Here is a 26,510-nt window from a genome sequence, read left to right as displayed (position 1 = left end):
TGTTTTTACTTAAGGGGGATTTTATTTAAAATAGAGACTGTGATTCCTTTGTTTCAGCTTTGAGATGTTTAAGATACATTATCATCATGTGTGCCTTGATACTTGTTTTTGGTAGTAAATTAATTTTTTTATATTATTTTCTTAATGAGGACACTAAATTATATATGATCTAAGAAACTCCTAAAATACATATATGTAGGGGCACCTGGGTGGCTCAGTGGATTGAGCATCTGACTTTTGATTTTGGCTTGGGTCATGATCCCAGGGTCATGGGATCCAGTCCAGTGTTGGGCTCTGCATTAAGTGTGCAACCTGCTTAAGATTGTCTCTCTCTCCCTCTGTCCCTCTCCCCCACTCACACTCACTCTTTCTCTCTCTCTAAAATAAAAAAATAAAATACATATATGTATTAGAATAAAGCAAGTAAAGGGTTATGTTAATGTCTAAAGTTGATGTCGTAAGGCCTTTCTGAAGTAAGTTATACCACAGCATAACCAAATAGTGATGAGGGAAAGTTTCTTTTTATAAAAATATTTTAACTAATAAACGGAGAAGGAATGATAGAATTAGAATATTACTATTTTTCAACTCCCTAATAATATTGTAACAAGAGAAGTAACTGGACATTATATGCTGGCTGTTGGAACTATTCGTGCAAGTATTCATGTCAAAAAATTGATCCTATATCGTATCACATCTCTGTGTGTATGATTTACAGAAAAAAAAGGGAACAGAGATACCACAAAAACAATTGGAAAAATTCAGAGTTGGGAAATACCACAAGGCAGATGGTTCCATTTTAACAAGTGAATTGCAAGCAAAAATGAGAGAGAAAAGGAGAGACTGTAGATTGATGAAAAGAGATTTGAGACACTGACTCAGTGCAATTTATAGTTCATGTTAAAACCCTATTTCAAAGAAACCAACTATTAGAAAGCATTTATGAGAGAATCAGGGAAATCTGAGCACTAATTAGATTTGATGATATTAAGTTATTGTCATTTTTATATATGATAATGGTATTGTGGTCATTTAAAAAAAGTGTTTAATTTTTTAGATACATACTTAAATACAAATGAAATAATATGATATACTTGTTTCACAATAACATGGGGGGTGGAGGGAGGGCATGAGTGGGGTTAGATGAAACCAAAATTGGCCATGAGTTGATAATTATTGAAGCTGGGTGAAGATCAGAGATTATACAAAGATTTGCAGTCAGTCTGTCAAGTAAAAGGTATTTTTTTATTTGTACTCTGCAACACAAACATAGGGAAAGCTATGAAGAAGTGGGTAGAGTCAATTGCTAAGATCATCAAGAGGAAGAAACAAGCTCAGGCAAATGGAATAAGCCATAATATTACCTTTGAGAGTCCACCTCCACCAATTGAATGGCATATTAGCAGACCAGGACAGTTTGAAACATTTGATCTTATGACACTTCATCCAATAGAAATTGCACGTCAGCTGACACTTTTGGAATCTGATCTCTACAGGTAAACAATTAATGTTCATTTGCTGCTGTTTTCAAGAATCTTAAACATACCTCTGTCTATTTTCAGAACATTTTGCAAATTATTTATGAATGCTTAAAAATGCCTCATGTCGGGGTGCCTGGGTGGCTCAGTTGGTTGAGCATCCGACTTCGGCTTGGGTCATGATCTCACGGTTCATGGGTTCGAGCCCCGCGTCAGGCTCTGTGCTGATGGCTCAGGGCCTGAAGCCTGCTTTGGATTCTGTGTCTCCCTCTCTCTCTGCCCCTCCCCTGCTCACACTCTGTCTCTCTCTCAAAAATAAATAAAGATTAAAAGAAATTTTTTTTAAAAAATGCCTCATGTCTTCTTGTGGGCTTGGAAGAAAGCTCACAGCACAGTTTTTAACTACAATTTTTTTCTATAGATAAAAGTCTTATATTGCTGTTTAGGCCTAGAGTAGGTCCTAAAAATCCTTCACTAGAGTAGTGGTGGAGAGAAACTATGCAGCAGAATAGCAACACTTTCAAGGCAGTCACCCAGCTTCTGCTCCTGATACTTTCTCAGATTGCTTTAGTTGGAGTTGGTTCAGCTAAATCAGTCAGTATGGATTGGTAGACTCTTAAAGGCAGCTGAGTAAATAGAATATTGAGTGAGACAAGCTTTATTTTCTTTTTTCAGGTTCTACATAATCAAAATTTTAATTTGGAGTTTGAGTTAGGTTTGCTAGGCAATTGAATAACAAAATTTTTAGAAGAATAAAGATTCCATTATTTTTTGAAAGGAGTCTTAAGTATTTCAGCTGTTTGAAGTCAGTATTAACTTAAGGGGCGTCTGGGTGGTTCAGTTGGTTAAACATCTGACTTCAGCTCAGGTTATGATCTCACGCACAGCTTGTGAGTTCGAGCCCCATGTTGGGCTCTGCTGTCAACACAGAGCCCACTTCAGATCCTCTGTCCTCCCTCTGCCCCTCTATTTAAGTTAAAAATTCATATTAACTTTAAAGAAAAGTTATTAAGTGTGATGATGACCCATGCTTAAAACTTCTGAACCACTTTCTTTCATTTGTGAAATTCGTTAGAAATGTGCTTGGATGTTTACTTTGATCTGTATCCCATCACGTCTTTACTTGTAAAACACTTCCTGCCATTACCCTGTATCCATGCAGATCACCCATTCACAACCTAACCTTTACAGTTTCATGGTTTCATCACTTCCAATGTCATTCTCCACTCCAAATCAAAACACCTCTCGTGGTCATATTCTATATCTTGTTATCACTCCAAATCATTCTTATTTCAAAATTACTAATTCAAGCAGCTTCTAACTATAGTCTTCTCTCCTTTCAGCTTGCTTTTATCAGCTTCTTCCTCTACCATCTTTTTTTAAACCACTGTCCCTTTCCCATTACATTAGCCCTATTCTGTCTTCTTCCTAATTTAAGCTTTCTTCTTTCATTTACAACCCAGGCTCCTATGAAGAGTACAGGCCTTGCAGGTAACTGCATCCTCCCCCAACTCTGTCAAAAAATGACCTCCCACCACTATCATTCCATCAAAAACTTTTCTGCATTTAGGAATCCCTTCCAAAATACAAATACCTTTAAGAAGTTATCCTGATTGGCAGCCATTTTTTTTTAAAGGGAAAAGCAAGAATATCCAAAATTTAGTGCTAATGGAGAATGTAGGAAGGCAGCAGAGATAAAAACTTTTCCTTCTTTAGAATTGGGCTTCTGGTTCGCCCTGGCTGTGCCATTCAGAATTTAGCACACACATCAGAAGTTGTCAACATCTGATTCAGAGTGTTGTGTTGTATTTTAAGTAATTTGGAGTTCAGGTTGTTTTTTGCTTTTGTAAAGGTAGGAATGAGGGACTTGTTACATGAGATTAAAAAGCAAATAGTACTGTATCAAGTTTTTCTTCATAAAGTAACTTTACATGAGTGGACATCAGAAACAAAACAAAAACACTTAGCTCTATGTGGACCTGCCTTCAGAACACAGAAAATAGGTTTGTTAAGTGATATGTGTATTATGGATTAAGACTAACATGTAAAACGTTGACACTGTAAACTGAATTTCTGGTGAAATAATAGAACCACATAAGAAAACTTATTTTAAAAACTGTTAGCAAATATCCATGTATACTTGAATCTACTGATTAAAAACCTTTTTTTAATTAATTAATAGCCAGTCTGTAGGACATTGATGGGTATGCCACTGGTCAATTTTTTAAATATGTAATCCTGACTGACTGTATACAATGATTTAATCTGCTTTTATGTCCGGTTTTTTAATGAAGTAATTCAAGTATTTAAAAAAAATGTAGAAAATTACATAAGGAGGGCTCATGAACAACAAAAGCATTACAAAAATGAAATCCTTACACTAATTCCTCTCAATTCCATTCCTCTTCTTTCTCCCAATAACGACTATCCTTTATTTGGTGTTTATTGTTCTTATGTATGTCTTTATAATTTATATACATACACACATTGATCAACAGTATATAATATTGTTTTGCAGATTTAAAATAGTTTATACTTATGTATCATTCTGCAACATATTTTGCACTTAAATTGTTTCTGGTATTCAAGTTGGTGAATACAGCTCTAGTTTGCTTATTCTAATTACTGTGTGATATTCCATTATATGAATGCTCCATAATTTATCTAGTCTCTTGATGATGAACCTCTAGGTTGTTTGTGATTTTTCACTCTTGGAAATAATGACTGCTTCACTGAATATTCTTATTCATGTTTTCTTATAACCTGGTGTATCTAGAATATATACCTAGATAGAATTGTGGAGTAATTGAATATGTATATCTTCAGTATTTTGAGAAATTGCTAAATTTATTTACAAGGTGATTGTTATAGTTTTCACTTGCACATTAGTGTTGGAAAGGTGCTGTTTTTTTCACATCTTTACCCATTTGGTATCATTAGACTTTTGTTAGTCTGACAGGAGTGAAATGGCATTTTGTTGTGGTTTAATGTTCTTCTCCCTGAATAAGAGATAAAATTTTTTTTCATGTTTATGTGACTATTTGGGTCCAGTCCTCTGTGATTTAAACCTGTTTATATGTTTGTCCATCTATCTTTTGGGTTGTCTTTTCCTTACTAAGTTTTAGGAGATCTTTAAATAATTTTGATACTAATCATTTGTAAGTTAAGTTGGACTGATTTTTGGTTCCACAGGAAAGTCCAGCCTTCTGAACTTGTAGGGAGTGTGTGGACCAAAGAAGATAAAGAAATAAATTCTCCAAATTTATTAAAAATGATTCGCCATACCACAAATCTCACCCTCTGGTTTGAAAAGTGAGTGTTTACTTATTCTGTCTTATTACTTCTTAATAATCATAATAGAAGTCATCTATAAGCTTAAATTCTGGCTAAAAATACATTTCTTCTTTTCTATATGAGGCGAGGAAATTGCATAATTGCATTTTAAGCCATGATTTTTTTTATTTTTATTTTTTTGGTCAGGTGCATTGTGGAAGCAGAAAATTTTGAGGAACGGGTGGCAGTACTAAGTAGAATTATAGAAATTCTGCAAGTTTTTCAAGATTTGAATAATTTCAATGGTGTACTGGAGATAGTCAGTGCAGTAAATTCAGTGTCAGTGTACAGACTAGACCATACTTTTGAGGTAAGTTTTAGGCTTAAATATTTTATCTTTTTTGGGGGGGAGATACAATTGATGTAAAAGACACTGCTTCTACCACCAGTAGTTTTGAATGAATCCTTTATAGATCATCTTATTCCCTTAAATGTATCAGTACACACTGGTAAGCCTAGGATTCTTCAAGGAATGTGAGACTTGAGACTCTGTTTAATATGCTACTTAAATGTAATGAAGTTCCAGACGGATTTTTCCAGTGACACATCGATTGTTTCAAATAAATGACAAGCATTTTAAACATAAGTATACAAATTACTTCAATTACCTTTAGTTTAATGTATACAGTCAAAGAAAGAGAAACATGGAGAGAAGTCTTTCTAAAACTTAAAATTTGGTTTTTTTAATTATATATAAGAGTACATGTTTAGTGTTTGTTATAGAAAATTCAGAAGATACAGAAAGTATATGTTACAAAACACATACTCTTGGATCCAGAAATAAAAGTGCCAGACTGTGTGGTTAATGTACAAAGATGTAGTTTCTGCAGCGTTAATTGTAGTAGCAGAAAACCACTAGTAGTAGTAGTACTACTAGTAGTAGAAACAACCTGTATGTCCATAAATAGAATGACTTGAATACATTGTTCTACACCAACAGTGTAGAATACTATTCAGCTCTAGAAAAAAAGTGAGTAGGATCTGTGTATTGTCTTAAAATAATATTTGTAATATTACAGGGGAAAAACTTCAGAACAATGAGTATTATACGATTTCATTTTTATGTAACAAAACAGAGCAAACCCTAAACATGTTAATGGAATTGCATGAGCATTGAGAAGAGTATGGAAAGATACATACTCTTTTCTTAACATTGGTTCTTTCAGTTGGTTATGATTAGAGGGGAGTGGAAGGCAAACTGCTTTCGTGTATGTATTTTTCTATTTGGGTGTTTGCATTTTATTTATTTGTATGAATTTTTCATATATGAAGGATATTAACAGTTGATTATTGCCAAATATTAATCTATTTAATAGATTAATAATTTTAATTCTGACTTTGAAAAACTCTAAAGTGTAATGTATTTATTTTGAGAGGTTTAAGTTTTAGTCTCTTAATATTAGGTATAGAACAATATTTATAAAATATGTCTAAAGCCGAAAGAATAAAAATACAAACAACACCTGTATACCTGGTATCCAATTTAAGAACTCCCAATTCCATCTCCTTTTTCATCTGTTCAGAGCCAATTACCATTCTGAATTTTGTTGCTTATTATTTTCCTGTAGTTTTATTATTTGTATCTCTAAACAATGTACTATTTCGTTTTGCATGTTTCTTAATTATATATGAATATAGTTTTTCAAATGCTTTTTTTATGCAACATTATCTTCCTAAAATTCATCCAGGTTGGGGCACCTGAGTGGCACAGTCATTTATGCATCCAACTCTTGATCTTGGCTCAGGTCAAGATCTCACGGTTCGTGAGATAGAGCCCCGCATCAGGCTCTGTGTTGATAGTGTGGAACCTGCTTGGGATTCTTTCTCTCCCTCTCTCTCTGCCCCTACCCTGCTCACGCTCTCTTTTTCTCTCTTTCCAAATAAATAAACTTAAAAAAAAAATTCATCCAGGTTGTTTCTTGCTGCTATAGTTCATTCTTTTTCATAGCTGTATCATATTATAAGAATAAATTTACCAAACTTTAAGTATTTATTCATTAGTTAATGGCCATTTGCATGTTTCCAGTGTGAAGCTATTATCAGTTATGGTGCCATGAACATTCTCTAAATAAATCCTAGTGCATGCATGCACAAATTTCTCTGTTATTTACCTAGAACTACTAGATGATAGGATATGGGTATCATTAGCTATACTAGAAGATGCCAAATTGTTTTCCCAAGTAATTGTACCAGTTTATACTCCCACCAGAAATGTGTGAGTTCTGGTTGTTTTACATTCTCACCAGTACTGACATTGTCAGTCCTTTTCATTTTCTAGTCTTGTGGTTTTGGTTGATAAGCCCCTGATTTCTAATGAGTTTGAACCTCTTTTTAAACATTTATTGGTTCTTTGTATTTCTTCTTATGGAAATTTTTTGACTTTTTAATTGTTGAGTTTTTCTTTTGAATCTGTATGAGTTGTCTTATATACTGGAACTTAGTCTTTTGTCAGTGTGTGATAATATCTCTTGTCAGATCTTCCTTTTTCATCTTTTTTAAAATGTATTTTGATGAACAAAAGTTTTTAATGTAGTCAAATTTATTTATTTTGTCTTTTATAATTTGTGCTTTTGGGTGTCTTGTTTAATTGATCTTCCTCTAATATGTTAATGTTTTGTCTTTCACATTAAGTCCTTAATCCAGCTGAAGATAAGTTTTTATTACATTTTTAAAAATGTTTATTTATTTGGGGGGGGGAGAGAGAGAGAGAGAGAGAAAGAGAGAGCCTGAGTGGGGAAGGGGAAGAGATAGAGGGAGACATAGAAGCAAGCTCCAGGCTCTGAGCTGTCAGCATAGAGCCCCTTGTGGGGCTCAAACCCACCAGCAGCGAGATCATGACCTGAGCCAAAGTTGGACGCCTAACTGACTGAGCCACCCAGGTACGCCGCCATAGCTGGAAATAAGTTTTCAGTATGGAGTGAGGTTGAAGTTCAATTTCATGTTTTGTTCCATATGGCTGGCTAGCCAGTTGCTTCCATACATTTATTGACAGTTTGATGGGAATTGCATTGGTTATATAAATTGCAGTTGGTTCAATTGATGAAGAACTGACAATTTTACAGTGAGTTTTCCAAACCATGATCATGTGTATCTCTCCATTTATTTATTCATTTAATAAAGTTTTATGGTTTTCTTCATGAAGATCTCATATCTTTTTGTTAGATTTATATTAGAATATTTTTTAATATCTTGTTTTCTTTATTGATGATATCTAAAAATGCAATTGATTTTTGCCTATTAGTTTTATATCCAGAAACTTTGCTAAATTCTCTGATTAATACTCTATATGTAGATTTATTTCTTCACAGACAGTTATTTCCTCTGTGAATACTGACAATTTTTCTTTTCATTTTCTAGAACTTTATTTTTTTTGTTCATGCTAGTTAGGACTTCTGTATAGTACTGAATAAAAGTTAACAATGCAGTCACCTTTGCTTTTTCCTTAAGTTAAAGGAAATGCATTGAACAGTTTCTGTCAAGTATAAAGTTTGCCCTGTGTGTGTGTGTGTGTGTGTGTGTGTACTTACAAGGTTAAAAATAAATTAATTTGTAACAAATGTAATAATGAAATATAAAAGAAATGACTCTGCTTACTTGCTTTACTAAATTTTCATTCAATTCTTCTCTCCCTCCCACACCCTTCTCCTCCTTAGCAAAATCTTACCCTTAACCCCAAAAGACCTTTCAGTAGAAAGTACAAAAATATTTGAATGCTTTGGGACTATATTTCTCTCCTATAGCTATAACTTGAAACTCTGGCTAATCAGAAATATAACTAATAAGGTCTTGGGAAGAATTTTTTATTGCTTAATCATCTAATTTACATCAAAAAAACTAAAAAGTTTTATATTTATAGATAAATCATTTCAGGCAAGTACAGAAAGAAATACTACACATCCTTAATTTAAAAAGTTATTTTTCAGATATTTGCAGAATTTTATAAAATTCCAAACTCTGTGTTCATAAAATATGATTGAATTGTAAAAAACAAATTATATTCACTTTATATATTTTAAAGGCATTGCAGGAAAGAAAAAGGAGAATTTTGGATGAAGCTGTGGAATTAAGTCAAGATCACTTTAAAAAATATCTAGTAAAACTTAAGTCAATCAATCCACCTTGTGTGCCTTTTTTTGGTAAGTTACTAAATATAGATTTATGCTTACATTTTAGGTACAGTTTTTTGTAGCCAAGAGATACCAGCCTTTAAAGGCAGATTGTCCCAATTTTTATAACTGAGCATATCTCAGATAGTAGCTGTTCATATTGATAAATAAAACTTAAAGTCTCTACTTCCCTGTCTTTAACATAAGGTTATAAAAATTATCTCATAGAGTTGTAAGGAGCTCTGTAGAGTCTTTCTATAAAAGCACTAATCCCATTCACTAGGGCTCCATCTTCATGATTTAAGCACTTCCTGAAGACCCCATCTCCTAATACTATCACATTGGGCATTAGGATTTCAACATAGGAATTTTGAACAAACATGTATGCCTGTGTATATACACACATACACAACCAGTTATGTTAACCAAAAACATCTCTAGCCAATCCCAAATATCCCCTATAGGAGAAAATTATCCCCCCCATTGAGAGCTACTGATTTAAATGAACCCATAATTATGTATGAAAAAGGAGCTAAAAACTTTCTTACTATCCCAGAGTGAGGAATAATTCTTTTTCTATCTAAATTATGGGCTTTGGGAAAACAGAGGATTAGTTTATAAATCTGTAGTCTTATCACCAGAATTGGCTTAAAATTTATTTATTGATCATTATTTAAGATCATTGGCATTAAATATTTATAATCAAATATTAAAATGGTTAGAACATATATAACACTTATAATTTAGACTTTGTGAATGAATCCTTTTATTTTAGGCTATTAGTCTAAGAAAGAAATTAAGCCTTTTCTAAACCCTAATTTTCTTTTTATTTTTAATTCTTCCCATGTTAAAAAAATTCCTAATGTAAAATTGATTAATACGCCTATCAGAGACTTAACATTTTAGGGGTAGAATTGCTGGATTATAGGATGTCTTTCAACTTTATTAGAACAGTTGTTTTTTCAAATGGTTGATTAAGTAACAAATTTTATAACTTCAAATACTTTTTTTTACTAGGAATATATTTAACAAATATTCTGAAAACTGAAGAAGGGAATAATGATTTTTTAAAAAAGAAAGGGAAAGATTTAATCAATTTCAGTAAGAGGAGGAAAGTAGCTGAAATTACTGGAGAAATTCAGCAGTATCAGAATCAACCTTACTGTTTACGGATAGAACCAGAAATGAGGGTAAATATTTTCTTTGCTTATCCTTAAAAGAGAACATAATAAATCCTCTGCAATCTGTAAGAAATATCATAACCACGCGTTATGCCACCTATTTTACTATAAAAATAATATAGTAAGTTAATAATTAATAGATAGAAGTAAATATTAGATGTTCTGTGCTAACAATATGCAGTAATTATTATTAGGTACTGGAGGCCTGGCTGGCTCAGTTGGTAGAGCATGTGGCTTTTGATCTCAGGGTTGTAAGTTCGAGCCCCATAGTTGGGTGTAGAAATTACTTAAAAATAAAATCTTAAAAATACATATATTAGATAGTTTCTCATGAGAGTATTGCTTCTTTGTGCAATTGTTTCAAATAATACGTTCAAAAAATGAGTGACGAAATGGAATGTAACTCTGATGTCCATGTAGTAAAGAGAAAGTCCGCTACTAGTGCTATCATTGATTGATAGCCATTTTAGATATTTTACATGTGCCAATGTAACATTAAGTAATTAATTTCTTCATAAGAACGCTGGGTTTAAAATAGGGGAAGAGGTTGGTTGTATGTATGCATAGCAAAAAATTATTTTTTTTTTAACATTCTATCAATTGATATTCTATTTTGAGCAGTGGTTCATAACATTGATTCTGTAGCACTATAAGATGTGGGATAGCGTCTAACTCATAGTAAATTATGATACTATGTTTATGTTAAATGAATTTTATTGTGTTACACTTATTTGAAATTCAGAACAAATAATAGCTATTGGAATAAGTTCACCTGTCACATTAAAAATTGTGTTAAACTTTCAGACTTAATCTGCAGGTTAGGCATATTAAGTGAAAATGGCCACCATGACTCCCACCCTCCTAAATTATAAGATGGTAACTATTCTTTGTTCTGAGTTCAAAACAAAATACCCTAGTCCTAAGAAAGAATGACCTAGGGTACGCCATTATGAAAACATAGACAGATACCTGCTTTAAAGAAAATGATGCTGGTGGTCCCATATTTCATTCTCTTCCCTCAACATTAGGCCAGCCCTCTGTGATGTGCAACTTCATAGGTCTAAAGAAATACGTTCTTGAAGCCCAGATTAGAGTTTATAATACATTTTCCCAGAGAAATAATGTTAAATTGTAGTTGGGTATATTTCAAATAGAACTTTTAACATTCATATCTCAGTAACTCCTAATAGTTTTTTGTGGTCTGGTCTAGACTTCCTACCATCATTTATAGCATTCTTCTTGGAGATGTGGGAGCAAAGAATGCTTTCTTTATGATTAAGTCAAAGTAAATTTAAACATAGACAAAGTAGCTATTCACTTTTCAAGCCATAGTTAAGTGGTGTTTAAAAATAGAGCAAAGGGTGAGAAAATCAAGAATATTGCTATTATAACTTTATTAAAGTCTTTAAATTACTGTTGGTTCATATGATTTAATTTGGCTAACCTGAATATAAGAACAAGTTGATTCAATATTGTTAGAGTAATATAATTTTCTTGACATTGGCAGAAAGCCTGAAAATTGGAGAATTTTATATCAGAAATTCTAAAGCTCATTTTTCCTACCCTTAAAGTGAAAAACAATACTTATTTTTACATATGCTTCTAAACCACTTCAAAATTAAATAAAGTTAAATCTAATGATTTGCTTCTAAGGAATTTTTCAGAGGAAATCATCAGAAATGTACAGAAAACTATGCACAAGAAGTTAATAATAATAATACTAATTATTGTAATAACAAAGAATTAGCACTGTTGTGGATAACTGCCTATGTGGAGATAAGTGAAATATATTTTGGAACATCCATATGATTAAATACACTAGAGCTAAAATTTGTGTTTTATAAATAAGCCACCAATAACTGTGGTGTGGTCCCAATTTTGCAAAATAACCCCCCAAAACTAATATATGTATACATGCATATATTCACACAGTAAAAACATTGGAACTATATTCTATTAGTAAAATGTTAACAGATCTCTGGTTAGTGAGATTGCTATTTATATTCCTTTTTGCCCTTTGCTAAATCATCTAAATTTCCTACCTAAAAACTTAAATTTAAGCTTAGAAAATGTTTTTCCTTAAAGACAAGAAAAGTTATTTTACTAGAGGTTAGCACAGATAAGTTTATAGTTATTCTTGAAATTACTTTTGAATTTGAATAGAACTTAATCCAACTCATCTTTTTTTTTCTCCCCAATTATCAAAAGTTTCATTGTGGGGCACCTGGCTGGCTCAGCATGCAACTCTTATTCTTGGAGGTGTGAGTTTGAGCCCCATATTGGGTGTAGAGATTACTTAAAATCTTTCTTTAAAAAAAAGTTTCATTGTGAATTTTAACTATAATTCTGTTCTAAATACTTTTATTTTATTATTTAAAAAAATTTTTTAATGTTTATATCTGAGAGAGAGAGAGACAGTGCAAGTCAGAGAGGGGCAGAGAGAGGGAGACAGAATCTGAAGCAAACTCCAGGCTCTGTGCTGTCAGCACAGAGCCCGACGCAGGGCTCCAACTCACGAGCCATGAAATCATGACCTGAGCTGAAGTCAAATGCTTACCTGACTGAGCGGCCCAGGTGCCCCTACGTACTTTTATTTTGGAAAGAGAAAACGAGCGTGAGCAGGGGAGAGGCACAGAGTGGGAGAAACAGAGAAAGAGAGAGAGAATCCCAAGCAGGCTTCACGCTCGGTGTAGAGACCCTTATGGTTCAGGGCTCCATCCCACAACCCTGGGATCATGACCTGGCTGGAATCAATAGTCAGACATTCAACTGACTGAGCCACCCAGGAGCCCCCTAAACACTTTTGATAGCTTATTGGTGATAATCATCTTGTTGTTATACTGAATAGAAGTAATGTTAACTGAGGGATACTGAGCCATTAAGATGGTAATAAATAAAAATCTGTTCATCTTTATAGAAAATGAAGACTAGAATATACAGCTCCCATAGAAATTATACAACTTTATTTGAAAGGAGGGAGATTGGAACAATCTTGTGAACTCTAAGACATGATCCCTTAGTATGTTGATAATTTTTTTTTGTTTTAAACTGGTGAAATGCATATTCCAAAAAGATCTAAAACATACTTACAGAAATTTGTTTAATTCCAGAGATTCTTTGAAAACCTTAACCCCATGGGAAGTGCTTCTGAAAAGGAGTTTACAGATTATTTGTTCAATAAGTCACTAGAAATTGAACCCCGAAACTGCAAACAGCCACCTCGATTTGTAAGTTCATTACAATTCTGGAAAAATTGTGGTTTTTAAAATTTTTTTGGAAAAATTGTTTTTTTACAACAGTTTTCAATATTTAATATAACACTACCGTTAAAATTCTAATTTACTTGAATAACTATTTTTCAGTTTTTTGTTTTACACTACTATACTATTTCTAAAGTTATATATATTGTGGGGGGGCAATGTTATTAGCCTTTTGATAAAATCTGGTTTATCGTTCATCTTAGTAGGACTTATTTATCTGTCAGCTTTTAATCCTTTATAGTATAAGGGGGAAAGTTGTGAGAAAGTGAAAACCTAAAATGATAGATAAGCTGAATGGAACAGGAAATGAAAAGACCTGGGAAAAGGAGTGAGCAAGTGTATCCCGGTTTTTCTGGCTTAACCATGACTCCTGTCATTAGAGCACCATAGTCCATTGTTGCCAGTGGAACGAACTTCGTGCTAAAAGTTGCTGCTACAGTTCCTAGTTATTCCTGGGTTTATAGTGGCAACAGAAGTAGTGGAAGACCAGTTCTAAGTAGTTGAACTGGAAGCAAAATGTGGGAGAAAGTAAAATCATTTATAACACACCTACTTTAGGCCAAGAAGTAAGCATAGTAGTTTCATGTTATCTCCTCTTGACAGCAATTGTAAATATAGATCTTATTCTCATTTTACAAATCTCAAAACTGAGGCTCAAAGAAGTTAAATAACTTTTTCGAGGCTGCAAAGCTAGATATTGGCACAGTTGAGATTTTAATTCAAGTTACTGGAATCTGAGTTACATGTTTTTTTATTAGGTTACCACTGTGAGAGTTTAAAAAGAGGGGTGGAAGTTGAGGGTAGGAGACAATGATAGCATTTTTGCCAAAGACTTTAAAGTGCCATCATAGAGGTTGGTGATTTACTGTTAGGAAGAAAAAAAAAAAGACCTTTTTTTTTCCTGATGCACCTAACATATATTGCATATATTGTGTCTACAGTAAATATGTGTAAAATTGATATCAATGAATTGAAGAATTGAATTGTTTGGGGAGCAACAAGTTTTCACACAGATTTTCAACATTTTTATTTCTGCAGTATGAAAAGAGGTTTACTTGTATTCAAGTCCATCTTAAAATTAAGGCAATCAAATTCTGAAGTGTTCTACTAGAATGTTACAGGGTGTTTTGCAGATTGGGATTTGACTGTACTGTCTTAACTATATGATAAGAATTAATAAGGTTGTGCTAAGCCTTAAAAATAAAGTATATGCAAATTAGTAATGATAGTTATTTTGCTTTTCCTAGCCTAGGAAATCAACTTTCTCCTTAAAATCTCCTGGAACAAGGCCTAATACAGGCCGACATGGCTCTACCTCAGGCACTTTACGAGGTCATCCAACACCATTAGAAAGAGAACCATATAAGATAAGCTTTAGTCGGATTGCTGAAACTGATCTTGAATCAACTGTGTCAGCACCAACCTCTCCAAATACGCCATCTACTCCACCGGTATCTGCTTCTTCAGACCTTAGTGTGTTTTTAGATGTGGATCTCAACAGTTCCTGTGGTATGTATTTGATAAAACCATTTGGTAAAAAAGGAATCTTATGTTTCAGATAATTCTTCTCATCATTTTAATTAGGGAACTTTAGAATCCTTTGCACACTATATTAGTGTGGAAAGTGGCATTTAAATGTGAAAATAATGATTAACACAAGGGACTAAAGCATCATTTGTGTATTGTTTATGCATTTATTTTCTAATTTATTCATTAAACAAATACTTATTTAGTACCTTTTGGGCCCCACTACTACTCTAAAGGGAGCAATAGACAGTAAGAAAACAAGAGATAAGTTTTGAAAGAAGTTTAAAAAGAGTCTGTGCTAGAGAGAGAACTACTCATGCTAAGAAAGGAAAAACATCCAACCTACAAAGGTAACTATGCAGGTTCATTTCTTTTAAAATATGGCAATAGAGGATGATAAAATTCTGTACTCTCTCTGTTACTACATTTGTTACTTTATGCAAACATATTTTTAAAGTAAAACCATACATTTTACCTCTCTTTTCAAATTAACTTTTCTCATTCCAATAGGCAGCAATAGCATCTTTGCTCCAGTCCTCTTGCCACATTCAAGTAAGTGAGTTGATTCTAATGAAATGACTGTACAGATAATAATCGAGTTGACTAAATTTGTATATGGGTATTTGGGTTTTGGCAACACTAAAAATTTTTTAATAAATGAATAAAATTCTTATAAATAAGTGTAATTATTTGCTTAAAACTCAGAATTTTGGAGGCACTTGAGTGGCTCAGTCAGTTAAGCGTCCAGTTTTGGGTCAGGTCATGATCTCACAGTTCACGAATTCGAGCCTCACATTGGGCTGTCAGCACAGAGCCCGCTTCAGATCCTCTGTCCCTTCTCTCTCTGCGTCTCTCCTGTTTGTGCTCTCTCTCTCTCTCTCTCAAAAATAAATAAAGTGTTAAAAAAAAATTTTTTTTTATTTATTTATTTATTTTTTTTTTTTTTTAATTTTTTTTTTTTTTTTTTTTTAACGTTTATTTTTGAGACAGAGAGAGACAGAGCATGAACGGGGGAGGGGCAGAGAGAGAGGGAGACACAGAATCGGAAACAGGCTCCAGGCTCTGAGCTGTCAGCACAGAGCCCGACGCGGGGCTCGAACTCACGGACCGCGAGATCATGACCTGAGCCGAAGTCGGACACCCAACCGACTGAGCCACCCAGGCGCCCCAAAAAAAATTTTTTAATAAAAAAACCTCAGAATTTTGAAGGCATTTTCCCATTGTCCTCTTGGTTTCGTGCTTGCTTTTTAGAAGTACAATGTCATTCACTCATAAATTATTCATGCATAGTTTTAATTTTTATTTATATTTTTAAGTTTATTTTGAGAAGGAGGAGAATGGGGAGGGCCAGGGGGAGGGCCAGAAGGAGGGAGAGAAAAAAAATCCCAAGCAGGCTCTACACTGCCAGCACAGAGCCCAATGTGCGGCTCGAACTCACAAACCATAAGATCATGACCTGAGCCAAAATCAGTAACTGAGTGAGCAACCCAGGCACCGCTCATGCACAGTTTTTAAAGGCCTATGTGCAGGCACTAGTCTAGGGTACGGGAGATAGAACACTGAACAAAATAAACAGAAATCCTCTGTCCGTGACCCTATAGTTTCAGTCCTTTTTTTTTTAAACTAGAGTATACTTGTGGTAGCAAAGGGACCCCAAAATACAGTGCCTTAAATGAAATGGAAATCTGTTTCTCACAATTGCAGGCCAAGTAGACAACTCTGCTCCACAAGCTAGCAAGGCAATTCAGGATTCTCAAAGTGGGTCTTCCATCTTTGAGTTTTGACCAACTGGTTCATTTTCCAGCCAGCAAGAAGGTGAAGGTCAAGGAGTTTTGTTAGAAAAACGTGATCTGGGAGTTGCTGTCTCACATTACTCTGCTTTCTTCCCAAAATTTAGTTACACAGACATTCCTAGCTACAAGGGAGGCTAAGAGATGTTGTCTGTAACTGGGAAGCCTTTTGTCTTGCTAAAATACATAGGATCCTATTACTGAAAGGAAGAAAAGGAAAGGTGCACTGGGGGACAGTTAGCAGTGTTTACCACAATATATTCAAGAAACTTCTAGGATCTTCTGTTTTTATTTCTAATGTTCTACACATATACAATGATCTGCTTTGATATGGGTCATTTTTTTCTTTAATTTTACTGTCTACTTATTAAGCCCTTTAAATTTAAAAAATTCATGTCTTTGATGTCTATAAAATGTTCCTTGTATCATTGCTAATAATTTCCTCCCAAACAAGTTCTCTGACTTCCTTTTTTCGAGCTCCTTTTCCATATTGTACATCCTAGATTGAGCCTCCAACTTTCTTTTATCTCCTATTGTCCACATCTTTGTTTTCTTGTTCTGTTTTCCACAAGATTTCCTCATTTAATCTTCCAACTCTTCTATTTTTTTTTCATCTATCATGATTTTGAATTTCCGAGAAATTCTTTCTAGTTACCTCTGATCATGCCAATTTTATGTCACCCTGTTGTCCTGGTTTTGTGGATTCACTGTCTTATCTCCTGTAGGATTTGGTGTTTTTTGGAAAAAATTTTTGCTTTGTTTCTTATATTATTTCCTTTCTGAGTTCCTTCTATTAGTTGTAGTCTCTTGTCTTTCATATTAGAGGTTTTCTTTTCTTGTTTGGTATCCTTAGCTTTTCATATGTTAGAGTGAGGCAAGATAAAGTGATGGGAAATACTATATCCATGGGCAAAGCTTGTTGACTTCTAGGTTTCACTGTGAATAGAGTGATGAGAAATTTTTACTTAGGAAATCCCCAAATGTCAGAATCTGTGAGGCCTCTTCTCTAGGTATGTTTAGTTTTTCCAAAGAAAGATCTTCAAGTCTTCTGCCTGGGTGGTCTCAGCATTTAATATAAAAATCTGTGTTATCAGCACAGCCCAATGTTTAGATTCACCAGAAAGTAAAATCCCCAATCTCCTATCAAGTTTTAATTGTTCCTTACATAGATTTAATCAAGTCTTTTGTTTTCATGTCCATGCCTTCCATTATACCAAGTGCCTTTAAGTCCTGATCCCTCCTTTAATTCTGTGGACACATTAACTGCTGTTTGACAGTATCACTAACTATAGACATTTGGGTTTCATCTTCCTCCATTTGTCTCCTTCATGTACATTGTAGTCCACCTTCATGTACTGAAACTTCAAGATTCAGTTGTTTCTTGGTTTCAGTGAAGTTTGTATGTTTCTTTTTTTCCTTGTTGTTCTGTGGTGGAAATGTTTTTACTATGTATATTTGTTTCTTCTAGTGCTGCTATAACAAAGTACCACAGACTGAATGACTTAAAAGAACACAGTTCTAGAGGATATAAGTCCAAAAATCAAGGTGTTGACAGGGCCTTGCTCCCTCTGAAACCTTTGAGAGTCTTTCCTTGCCTCTTCTAGCTTCTGGTATTTGCTAATTATCCTTGGCATCCTTTGGTGTATAGGTGCATCACTTCGGTCCCTGCCTCTGTTGTCACATGGCCATCTTCTCCCTGTTTGTTTCTTTGTCCCTACTCCTCTTCCTATAAAGACACCAATCATACTGGTTAGGGCCCACTTTGATCCTAACTTGATTACATAGCTGTGAAGACCACATTTCTAAATAAGGTCATATTCACAGGTACTGAGGGTTAGGACTTCAGCATATCTTTTGAGGGGACACAATTCAAACCATAACACCATGCCATTTTATTTATTTATTTATTTTTAATTTTATTAAAAAAAATTTTTTTTTAATATTTATTTATTTTTGAGACAGAGAGAGAGCATGAACGGGGGAGGGTCAGAGAGAGGGAGGCACAGAATCTGAAACAGGGTCCAGGCTCTGAGCCGTCAGCACAGAGCCCGGCGTGGGGCTCGAACTCACGGACCACGAGATCATGACCTGAGCTGAAGTCGGCCGCTTAACCGACTGAGCCACCCAGGTGCCCCCATGCCATTTTAGAACCAGCAGTTCTAGACATTATTTTGGATGGCAATAAAATATGCTTTCCATATGATAAAGAAAATTTCATCTTGAAATTTAATGGAGGATGTTAAGAATAGCTGCATAAAATTCTGACTCCCTAAAACAAATCCTGAAAGAAAGAACATTGTACATATGAAAAGTGCTCACATACAGTGAGTAAAACAGCAAGACTCCATTAACAATGGACATGAATAGACAGTTCACATGAAAGTAGGAGCAAGCCTATGTTAAAAGGTACTCTCATATGTTATTTATCCCTTGTAAATTGGTGTATTAGTATGACCCTTTTGGAAAGAAATCTGTAAACAATATGTCAAACCATAAAAATGTTCATACCCTTTGGCTTACTCATGCAATAGGGAATTGAGTACTTTGTAACAGCTACCCTGCTAGATACTACAGATTCAGTGGCAAACCAGAAAGATCAAGTTTCTGCCTTCATTAATACAAAATACCAATTTTGGGAAGAAGTCACATACATGATCACATTGTTCCTCCCACTCTCTTGGTTCTTCTATTTTACTTTCAGCTCACTAGTCTGTCTTGCTTGTTTCTCTTCATATTTCCAGTCAGCAAAGATTGGAAGGTTACAAGATTCAGTCCCTGGACCTCTTCTCACTCACTTGTTTGGCCCATTCAGTCTTATATTATCTCTATATTGATAATTCCCCATTTTTTTTTAATCTACCTGGAACCACTTGACTTTTTGACTCATATACTCAGTGACCTTCAACATCTCTATTTGGAGATTGAATAAGAATCTCAAACTTCTCCAAAACTAAACTTGTTTTCATCCCCTGCAAAGTAGTTCTTCCCATAGCCCCTTATCCCAGCTTTAACTGTATCTAATTGCTTAGGCCAAAAATATTAGAGTTATCTTTTATTTCTCTTTCTCATACCCCCAATGTGATTCATCAATAAGTCTTGTTTACCCTCAGAATATATCCAGAATGTAACTGTTTCTCACCATCTCTACTGCTGTCACCTTGATCCAAGCCACCGCTGTAGTAGCATTTTAACTTCCCACCTTCCCCACAGTCTGTTTTCAATATAGCATCCAGGTCCTTTTAGAATGTAAGTTAGACTTGTTTCATAGCCCCCCAGTGGCTTTCCATCTCAAAGTAAATGCCAAAGTTCTTTCAAAGGGCCCAGAACGTCCTATGCATTTTAGCCTCTTTCGATATGTCAGACTTTACCACCTACTGTTTTCTCCCATCACTCACTCTGCTCCAGCTACTCTGCCTGATGCACACAATAGATGCATCCCCACATCAGGACTTCTGCCTTTGCCATTCCCTCTGCTTAGAATGCTCTTTACCCAGTTGGCCTCATGGCAGGCTCCCTTGCCTCCTTCAGGCTTTTGTCCAGTGTTACCTGAGTGAGGCCTTCCCTAGTCACCCTATTTAAAATTGCTCCCCTCCTATCTTTTCCTATCTTCCTTCCCTACCTAATATATCTTCTTCTAATTTATGACCATAATACTTTTACTTATTTACCATGTCCACTTTCTCTCCCCAATGCAGAATATAAGCTCTGTAAAGACATGAATTTTTGCCTGTTGTGGTTCACTACTATATTGCCATAGTGCCTAGAACAGCACCTGGCACTATAGCAGGTGCACAATAAGTATTTGTTGAATAAATGTATGGACGGATGGCAAAAAAATTGGAAGTAACTTACATAGCTAATATTACAGAAATTGTTTAGTAAATTATCCTACATTCTAGTTTTAAACACTGAAGCTACTTAAAATGCTCACAAACACTAATCTTGTAGGGAAGTGGGGTTTTTTTTTTTATTGTTTTTAATTTTTTTGAGATAGAGATAGAGCAAGCGCATGAGCGGGGGAGGGGCAGAGAGAAAGGGAGACACAGAATATGAGCAGGCTCCAGGCTCTGAGCTGTCAGTACAGAGCCAGGCATGGGGCTTGAACTCATAACCTGTGAGATCATGACCTGAGCCGAAGTCAGAGATTTAACCAACTGAGCCACCCAGGTGCCCCAAGGAAGTGTTCTTGATAGAAAAATAAAATTGTGTTGATGCTTCAGCAAGGATTGTTGACTGCCTGCTATGGAGAAGTATAACATAGTGGTTTTGTGGTCTGACTGTAGAGTCAGACCTATATTCAGAAGCTCTCACAGCTTTTCTACCATTTAGATATTTTTCACTTCCATGAGTGTGTGTTTCTGTAAGGAAGGGAAGACCCACCTAAGTCTGACTTAAACAGTAAGAAAACATTCTGATTCACATAACTGGAAGTCTAGAGGAAAGCTACTTTAAGATTTGTTGAATCAGTGGCTGAGTGATGTTACCAAAGACCAGGTTTCTTTTCAACTCTTCATTGTTTTGGCTAAATTACCAGCTTTATCTAAGACTGTTTTTCTTCAAGGTCATAAGAGTGGTAGCGGGAGCATAACAGTTTGTGTGCTTTGCTTCTTTATTCCATCAGGTAAGAAGAAAAGAGAGGTACAGAAAAGAGAGACAGACTGGCAGAGTACTTTTCCAGAAGGGCAAGGAACTTTGTTTTCAGTAGTTGCTAGCACATCTTCCAAATGTGAACTAGGTCACATGCCTTCAGCTAAACCAGTCACTGTGGCTGAAGGATTGGATTACTCTATTGATTTGGTCTAATCAGGCCCCATCTCCAGACTTAAGGGATAAGGTCAGCTTTCCCTGAAGCACAGGGCTACATGTATGAAAGGAAGGTAGATTAGAAATCTATCATGTTAAAAGAGTGAGTCCTGTGCCCCCTTCTTTGTTTTCCTTTTTACTTTTAAAAACATATTTATTATTGGGGCAGCTGGCTGGTTCAGTCATTAGAGCATGCAGCTCATGATCTTGGGTCATGATTTCAAGCCCCATGTTGGGCATAGAGCTTACTTTAAAAAAGTATTTATTATGGAAGTATAGTTGACATGCAGTATTATATTAGTTTCAGATATTCAACGTAGTGATTTGACAGTTCTCTATATTGCTCCATGTTCACCATAAGTGTTGTTATAATATTGACTATATTCCCTATGCTGTTTTTTTCATCTCTTGGACTTATTTATTTTATAACTGGAAGTTTGTGCCTCTTAATCCCTTTCACCTATTTTGTCCATTCCCTTACCCTCCTCCCCTCTGGCAGCCACCAGTCTGTTCTCTGTGTTTATGAGTCTGTTTCTGGCTTTTTTTTTTCCAGAACTCACATAAAAGTGAAATCATATGGTATTTGCTTTTTCTTTGTCTGACTTATCACTTAGCATACCCTCTTGGTCCATCCATATTGTCACAAATGGCAAGATCTCATTCTTTTTTGTGGCTGAGTAATATTCCTGTGTGCGTGTGTGTGTGTGTGTGTGTGTGTGTGTATGCCCGCACGTGCACCCCATATCTTCTTTATCCATTCATCTACTTTTTAAAATGTTTATTCATTTTTGAGAGAGAGAGCATGAGTGGGGGAGGGGCAGAGAGAGGGAGACACAGAATCCGAAGCAGGCTCCAGGCTCTGAGCTGTCAGCACAGAGCCCCATGCATGGCTTGAATACATGAACTGTGAGATCATGACCTGAGCCGAAGTTGGACGCCCAACCAACTGAGCCACCCAGGCATCCCTATCCATTCATCTATTGATGGATACTTGAGTTGCTTCTATATATTGGTTATTGTAAATAATGCTTCACTGAACACAGGGGTACATATATCTTTTTCAATTAGTGTTTTTGTTTTCTTAGGGTAAATGCTCAGTAGTGGAATTACTGGATCATATGGTATTTCTATTTTTAATGTTTTGAGGAAACTCCATACTGTTTTCCACGGTGGATGCATCAGTTTACATTCCCACCAAAGTGCACAAGGATTCCCTTTTCTCCACATCCTCACCAACACTTGTTATTTCTCTGATTGGAGTTGGGGTGCACTAGGCCGAATTGGCCAACTAAACCACATGAGATAGACTCACTATCACCAAGAGTAGTTTGCATCCAAAGACAGGGCAAAGGATGTTGGGCAGGCCAAAGGAATATATCCACAGCACATAGTGCTCTGCCTAACATCCCACAGCATCTGCCAAGACCCCATAGGCATACTTTTTCCACTACTGACACCCTGAGGTAACAAGACCCATGAGGTGACTGCAGAGTCACATGATCAGGACAGCAGTTTTTTACGTGGAGTAACGAGATTGACATCTTTACTTGGATATTGCATAAGCAGTTCACACACAATGTGTTTAAAATTAAACTCGTCAATTTTCCCAACTAGTTCCTGTGAACTCAATCTTAGTATAATGATAAATGAGACATGGTCACTGCTTTTATAACAACTGTTTATGGAGAGAGATCAAACAGACTTGGTCCTTAACTATAGGCATTTTTGTCATATGAAAAACAAAAGAAATAAATGAAAATAGTACTTTTTTAATGTTTGTTTGTTTATTTTGAGAGAGAGAGAGAGAGAGTGGAGGAGGGGCAGAGAGAGAGGGGGAGAGGGAATCCCAAGCAGGTTCTACACTGTCAGTGCAGAGCCTGATGCGGGGCTCAATCTCACATGAGATCATGACTTGAGCCAAAATCAAGAGTCAGACACTTAACCGACTGAGCCGCCCTGGCGCCCCAGAAAACAGTTCATACTCTATGTCTATTTGGCATAGAATTTTCTCCTGAATACTTTATCATCTTGTTAATTCTCTTTAATGTGGTTATATAACATGTCCTTTATCAGTGAGAAACTTAACAAAGAGAAAGGGTTATTTGATACAACCATACCTTTTGCTCTCCTATTTGGAGGTTTTATTACCTGTGTAGAAATGTATCTGATACTAGCTGCTTCATAATTATGTATGATTATGTATGCTCTTTCTCTGGAAGTTACTACAATATATGCAAATATGTTTGTTTGTTTTAGATTTTAAAAAGGCTTTTGAGATACAGAATCTCATCATTAATTTTAATTAAATTGTATGTCTTCATATAGCCATGGTACCTGCCATATATCAAGCACTACCACTGTACTAGTGCTTAGGGATACAAAAATAAATACACACTACCCTCAAAAAGCTTACGGTTTTTAGTGGAGAGGATAGGTAAACCAACCATCAGCTACAATACATTCTGACATTTGCTGTAGCAGAGTTGATCACGTATTGAAATAAAGTCTTGTCTTATGATTGCACTGTGAATTGTGGTTAAACTAATCTTTTTTACCCCTAGAGTCTTTCTTCAGTTCATGTGGTAGTTTACATAAACTAAATGAAGAGCCACTGATTCCTCCTCCACTTCCTCCTCGAAAAAAGTTTGATCACGATGCTTCAAATTCCAAGGTAGTCAACAGGACTTAGGTTTGCCTTAACTTACTCAACTTATTCAAAGTTGTGAATCTTCAGAACAGTGCTTGTTCTTATAAGAAGTCTGTCAATTATAATTTGGCTACCCTTTAAGGTTTTAAAACACTTTGGTTTTATTTGAAAAATACTTTAAATAATTGCTTAATTCTTGGAATATTTTTTTCTAAAAAGAGGCTGGGCAGATTCACATATACTTAGAAGTATGTTTTCTTTCTGGTAGAAATGGAAAAAACTTTAGTATTCAAAGCATTCTTGAAACTTTAAACCAGCACTTCTCTAACTTTACTGCTTCAGAATCACCTGGGAGGCTTGTTAAAACCAGATTGCCAGAGTTTCTGATTGAGTAGGTCTAGGGTGGGCAACAATTTGCATTTTTTAACAAGTTCTAAACTGGGCCCCAAGTTATACTACAAGTAATTTATTGATAAATCTGATCATTAAATTAGGTTAACCTATTTTGAACCTCTGGATTTAACTGAACACATAAGAATTTTTCAGTCTTTTGAAACCTTTCTTAACAGATTTTTCAGGAGAATGGAGGTATAATTTAATTTTTTTTTTTTTTTAGGGAAATACGAAATCTGATGATGACCCCCCTGCTATTCCACCAAGACAACCTCCTCCTCCAAAGGTAAAACCCAGAGTTCCTGCTCCTACTGGTGCATTTGACGGGCCTCTGCATAGTCCACCTCCACCACCGCCGAGAGATCCTCTTCCTGATACCCCTCCACCAGTTCCCCTTCGGCCTCCAGAACACTTTATAAACTGTCCATTTAATCTTCAGCCACCTCCACTAGGACATCTTCACAGAGATCCAGAGTGGCTCAGAGACGTTAGTACCTGTCCAAATTCACCAAATACTCCTCCTAGCACACCCTCTCCAAGAGTACCACGACGATGCTATGCGCTCAGTTCCAGTCACAATAACCTTGCTCATCCTCAAGCTCCCCCTGTTCCACCAAGGCAGAATTCAAGCCCTCACCTACCAAAACTGCCACCAAAGACTTATAAACGGGAGCTTTCACACCCCCCATCGTACAGACTGCCTTTGCTAGAAAATGCAGAAACTCCTCAATGACCTTAGCCATATGTAGTCATTGACACTGGAATGGTATTTGTAAAGGTTTTTTTTTTTTTAATTTATTCAGAAAAAGGCATAGTATTTTAGTACTTTTTACAAATAATGCTCTTACAAAAATGCTACTGATCAAATAAGCTTTTAAAAATCAGAAAAATAAAAATACAGAAGTCCTTTACCATGATCCTCAGGTGATCAGTAGCATTGCCTTGTTTTGGATCCTCAGTGCTGCCAAAAGGCCAGTATAAAGAATTTATATTTGCACTGTAGACTCTGCTAAAATATGGTTTAAAGTGACATTGATTGCACTGAAAAAGGGGATAGTGCATTTGTGGAATTTTTCAAATTTGAGTAATAGATGCCTTTTTAAGGCAATGAATTTACACAGATTTAGGGGGTGTATGGTATTACTGATTTTTAAAACTCTTTGACCATCTTCTAGTTTTTACTTATAGTTTTTACATGTAGGAGAATTGTGAAAAACACCCACTGTTCTTAAACTCTTTAATGCCATGTCTTAAATGCCAGAATTTGCTGCTGAAGACAAAAATGAAAAATAGAATGAAAATAGTAGAATGCACTGTAAGTGTTTATTATTTTGTCAAAATGTATACAGAGACTACCTAACCCAATCATAGAGGGAGAAAGGGCATGTATCTCATTCAGATGTGCCTTTTGTTTTTGCAGACTATGGTGTCTTTAGCTAATGAGTTGCCTATTGTTTTGGAAAACAAAGTTAATATGCCATGTATGTACAGTTTTGTTTATATTGTATATTTAAAGATAATGCTAATAACCTATATAAATTTAAGTGACTCGAGGCCTATAATACAATCTGCTACTTTACTAATTCAGAAATTCAGAGTAAAAATTCTTATGGCATAGGAACCAACTGCTTTGCCCTCAAAACCTAGTAACTTTATAAATTTCATGTTAACTAAAAATTTTTAAAATATTTTTTTTTACATTGGTAACATTTAAACCAGCAAATACTTAAAGCTTTATTAAACTTTTTATTCAGAGAAGTGAATAAAACTTTTATTTGCCATTTGGACTCCTGGGTTCAAAGTGATGAAAAAGCATGTTTTGCTAATAGTGTTGTAGCAGCAGTTGTAAAGTAGCCAAAAGCCACGTTGTTTATTTACTGGTCTGTGGCCTTTTACTGTGCTTTGTATCAGAGTTCTTAACAAGATTAATAAATTACCCCAGTCTTAATTTTTAAAAGATTTTTAAAGTATGTGTTTTCATTTTAAGAAACA

General features: G+C 35.2%; 1 protein-coding gene across 2 annotated transcripts in view; it reads left to right on the top strand.

The window, feature by feature from the left end:
- The window catches only part of SOS2 (SOS Ras/Rho guanine nucleotide exchange factor 2), a 91,360-nt gene extending 64,928 nt beyond the window's left edge, over positions 1-26,432 (top strand). For both annotated transcript variants that reach the window (XM_042943132.1, XM_042943131.1), the window contains 10 exons: positions 1,274-1,496; positions 4,671-4,790; positions 4,959-5,121; positions 8,830-8,947; positions 9,935-10,107; positions 13,209-13,325; positions 14,606-14,867; positions 15,396-15,437; positions 24,040-24,149; positions 24,742-26,432. In XM_042943132.1, coding sequence (XP_042799066.1) covers positions 1,274-1,496; positions 4,671-4,790; positions 4,959-5,121; positions 8,830-8,947; positions 9,935-10,107; positions 13,209-13,325; positions 14,606-14,867; positions 15,396-15,437; positions 24,040-24,149; positions 24,742-25,251 — 1,838 coding nt within the window. In that variant the 3' untranslated portion in view covers positions 25,252-26,432. The remainder of the gene's footprint in view (positions 1-1,273; positions 1,497-4,670; positions 4,791-4,958; positions 5,122-8,829; positions 8,948-9,934; positions 10,108-13,208; positions 13,326-14,605; positions 14,868-15,395; positions 15,438-24,039; positions 24,150-24,741) is intronic.
- The last annotated feature ends 78 nt before the right edge of the window (positions 26,433-26,510 follow it).

This window comes from Panthera leo, chromosome B3 (assembly GCF_018350215.1).
Source record: "Panthera leo isolate Ple1 chromosome B3, P.leo_Ple1_pat1.1, whole genome shotgun sequence".
Classification (NCBI taxonomy): Eukaryota; Metazoa; Chordata; class Mammalia; order Carnivora; family Felidae; genus Panthera; species Panthera leo.
The sequence above is the reverse complement of the archived record's forward strand: the minus strand, read 5'-3'. Positions and strand labels throughout refer to the sequence as shown.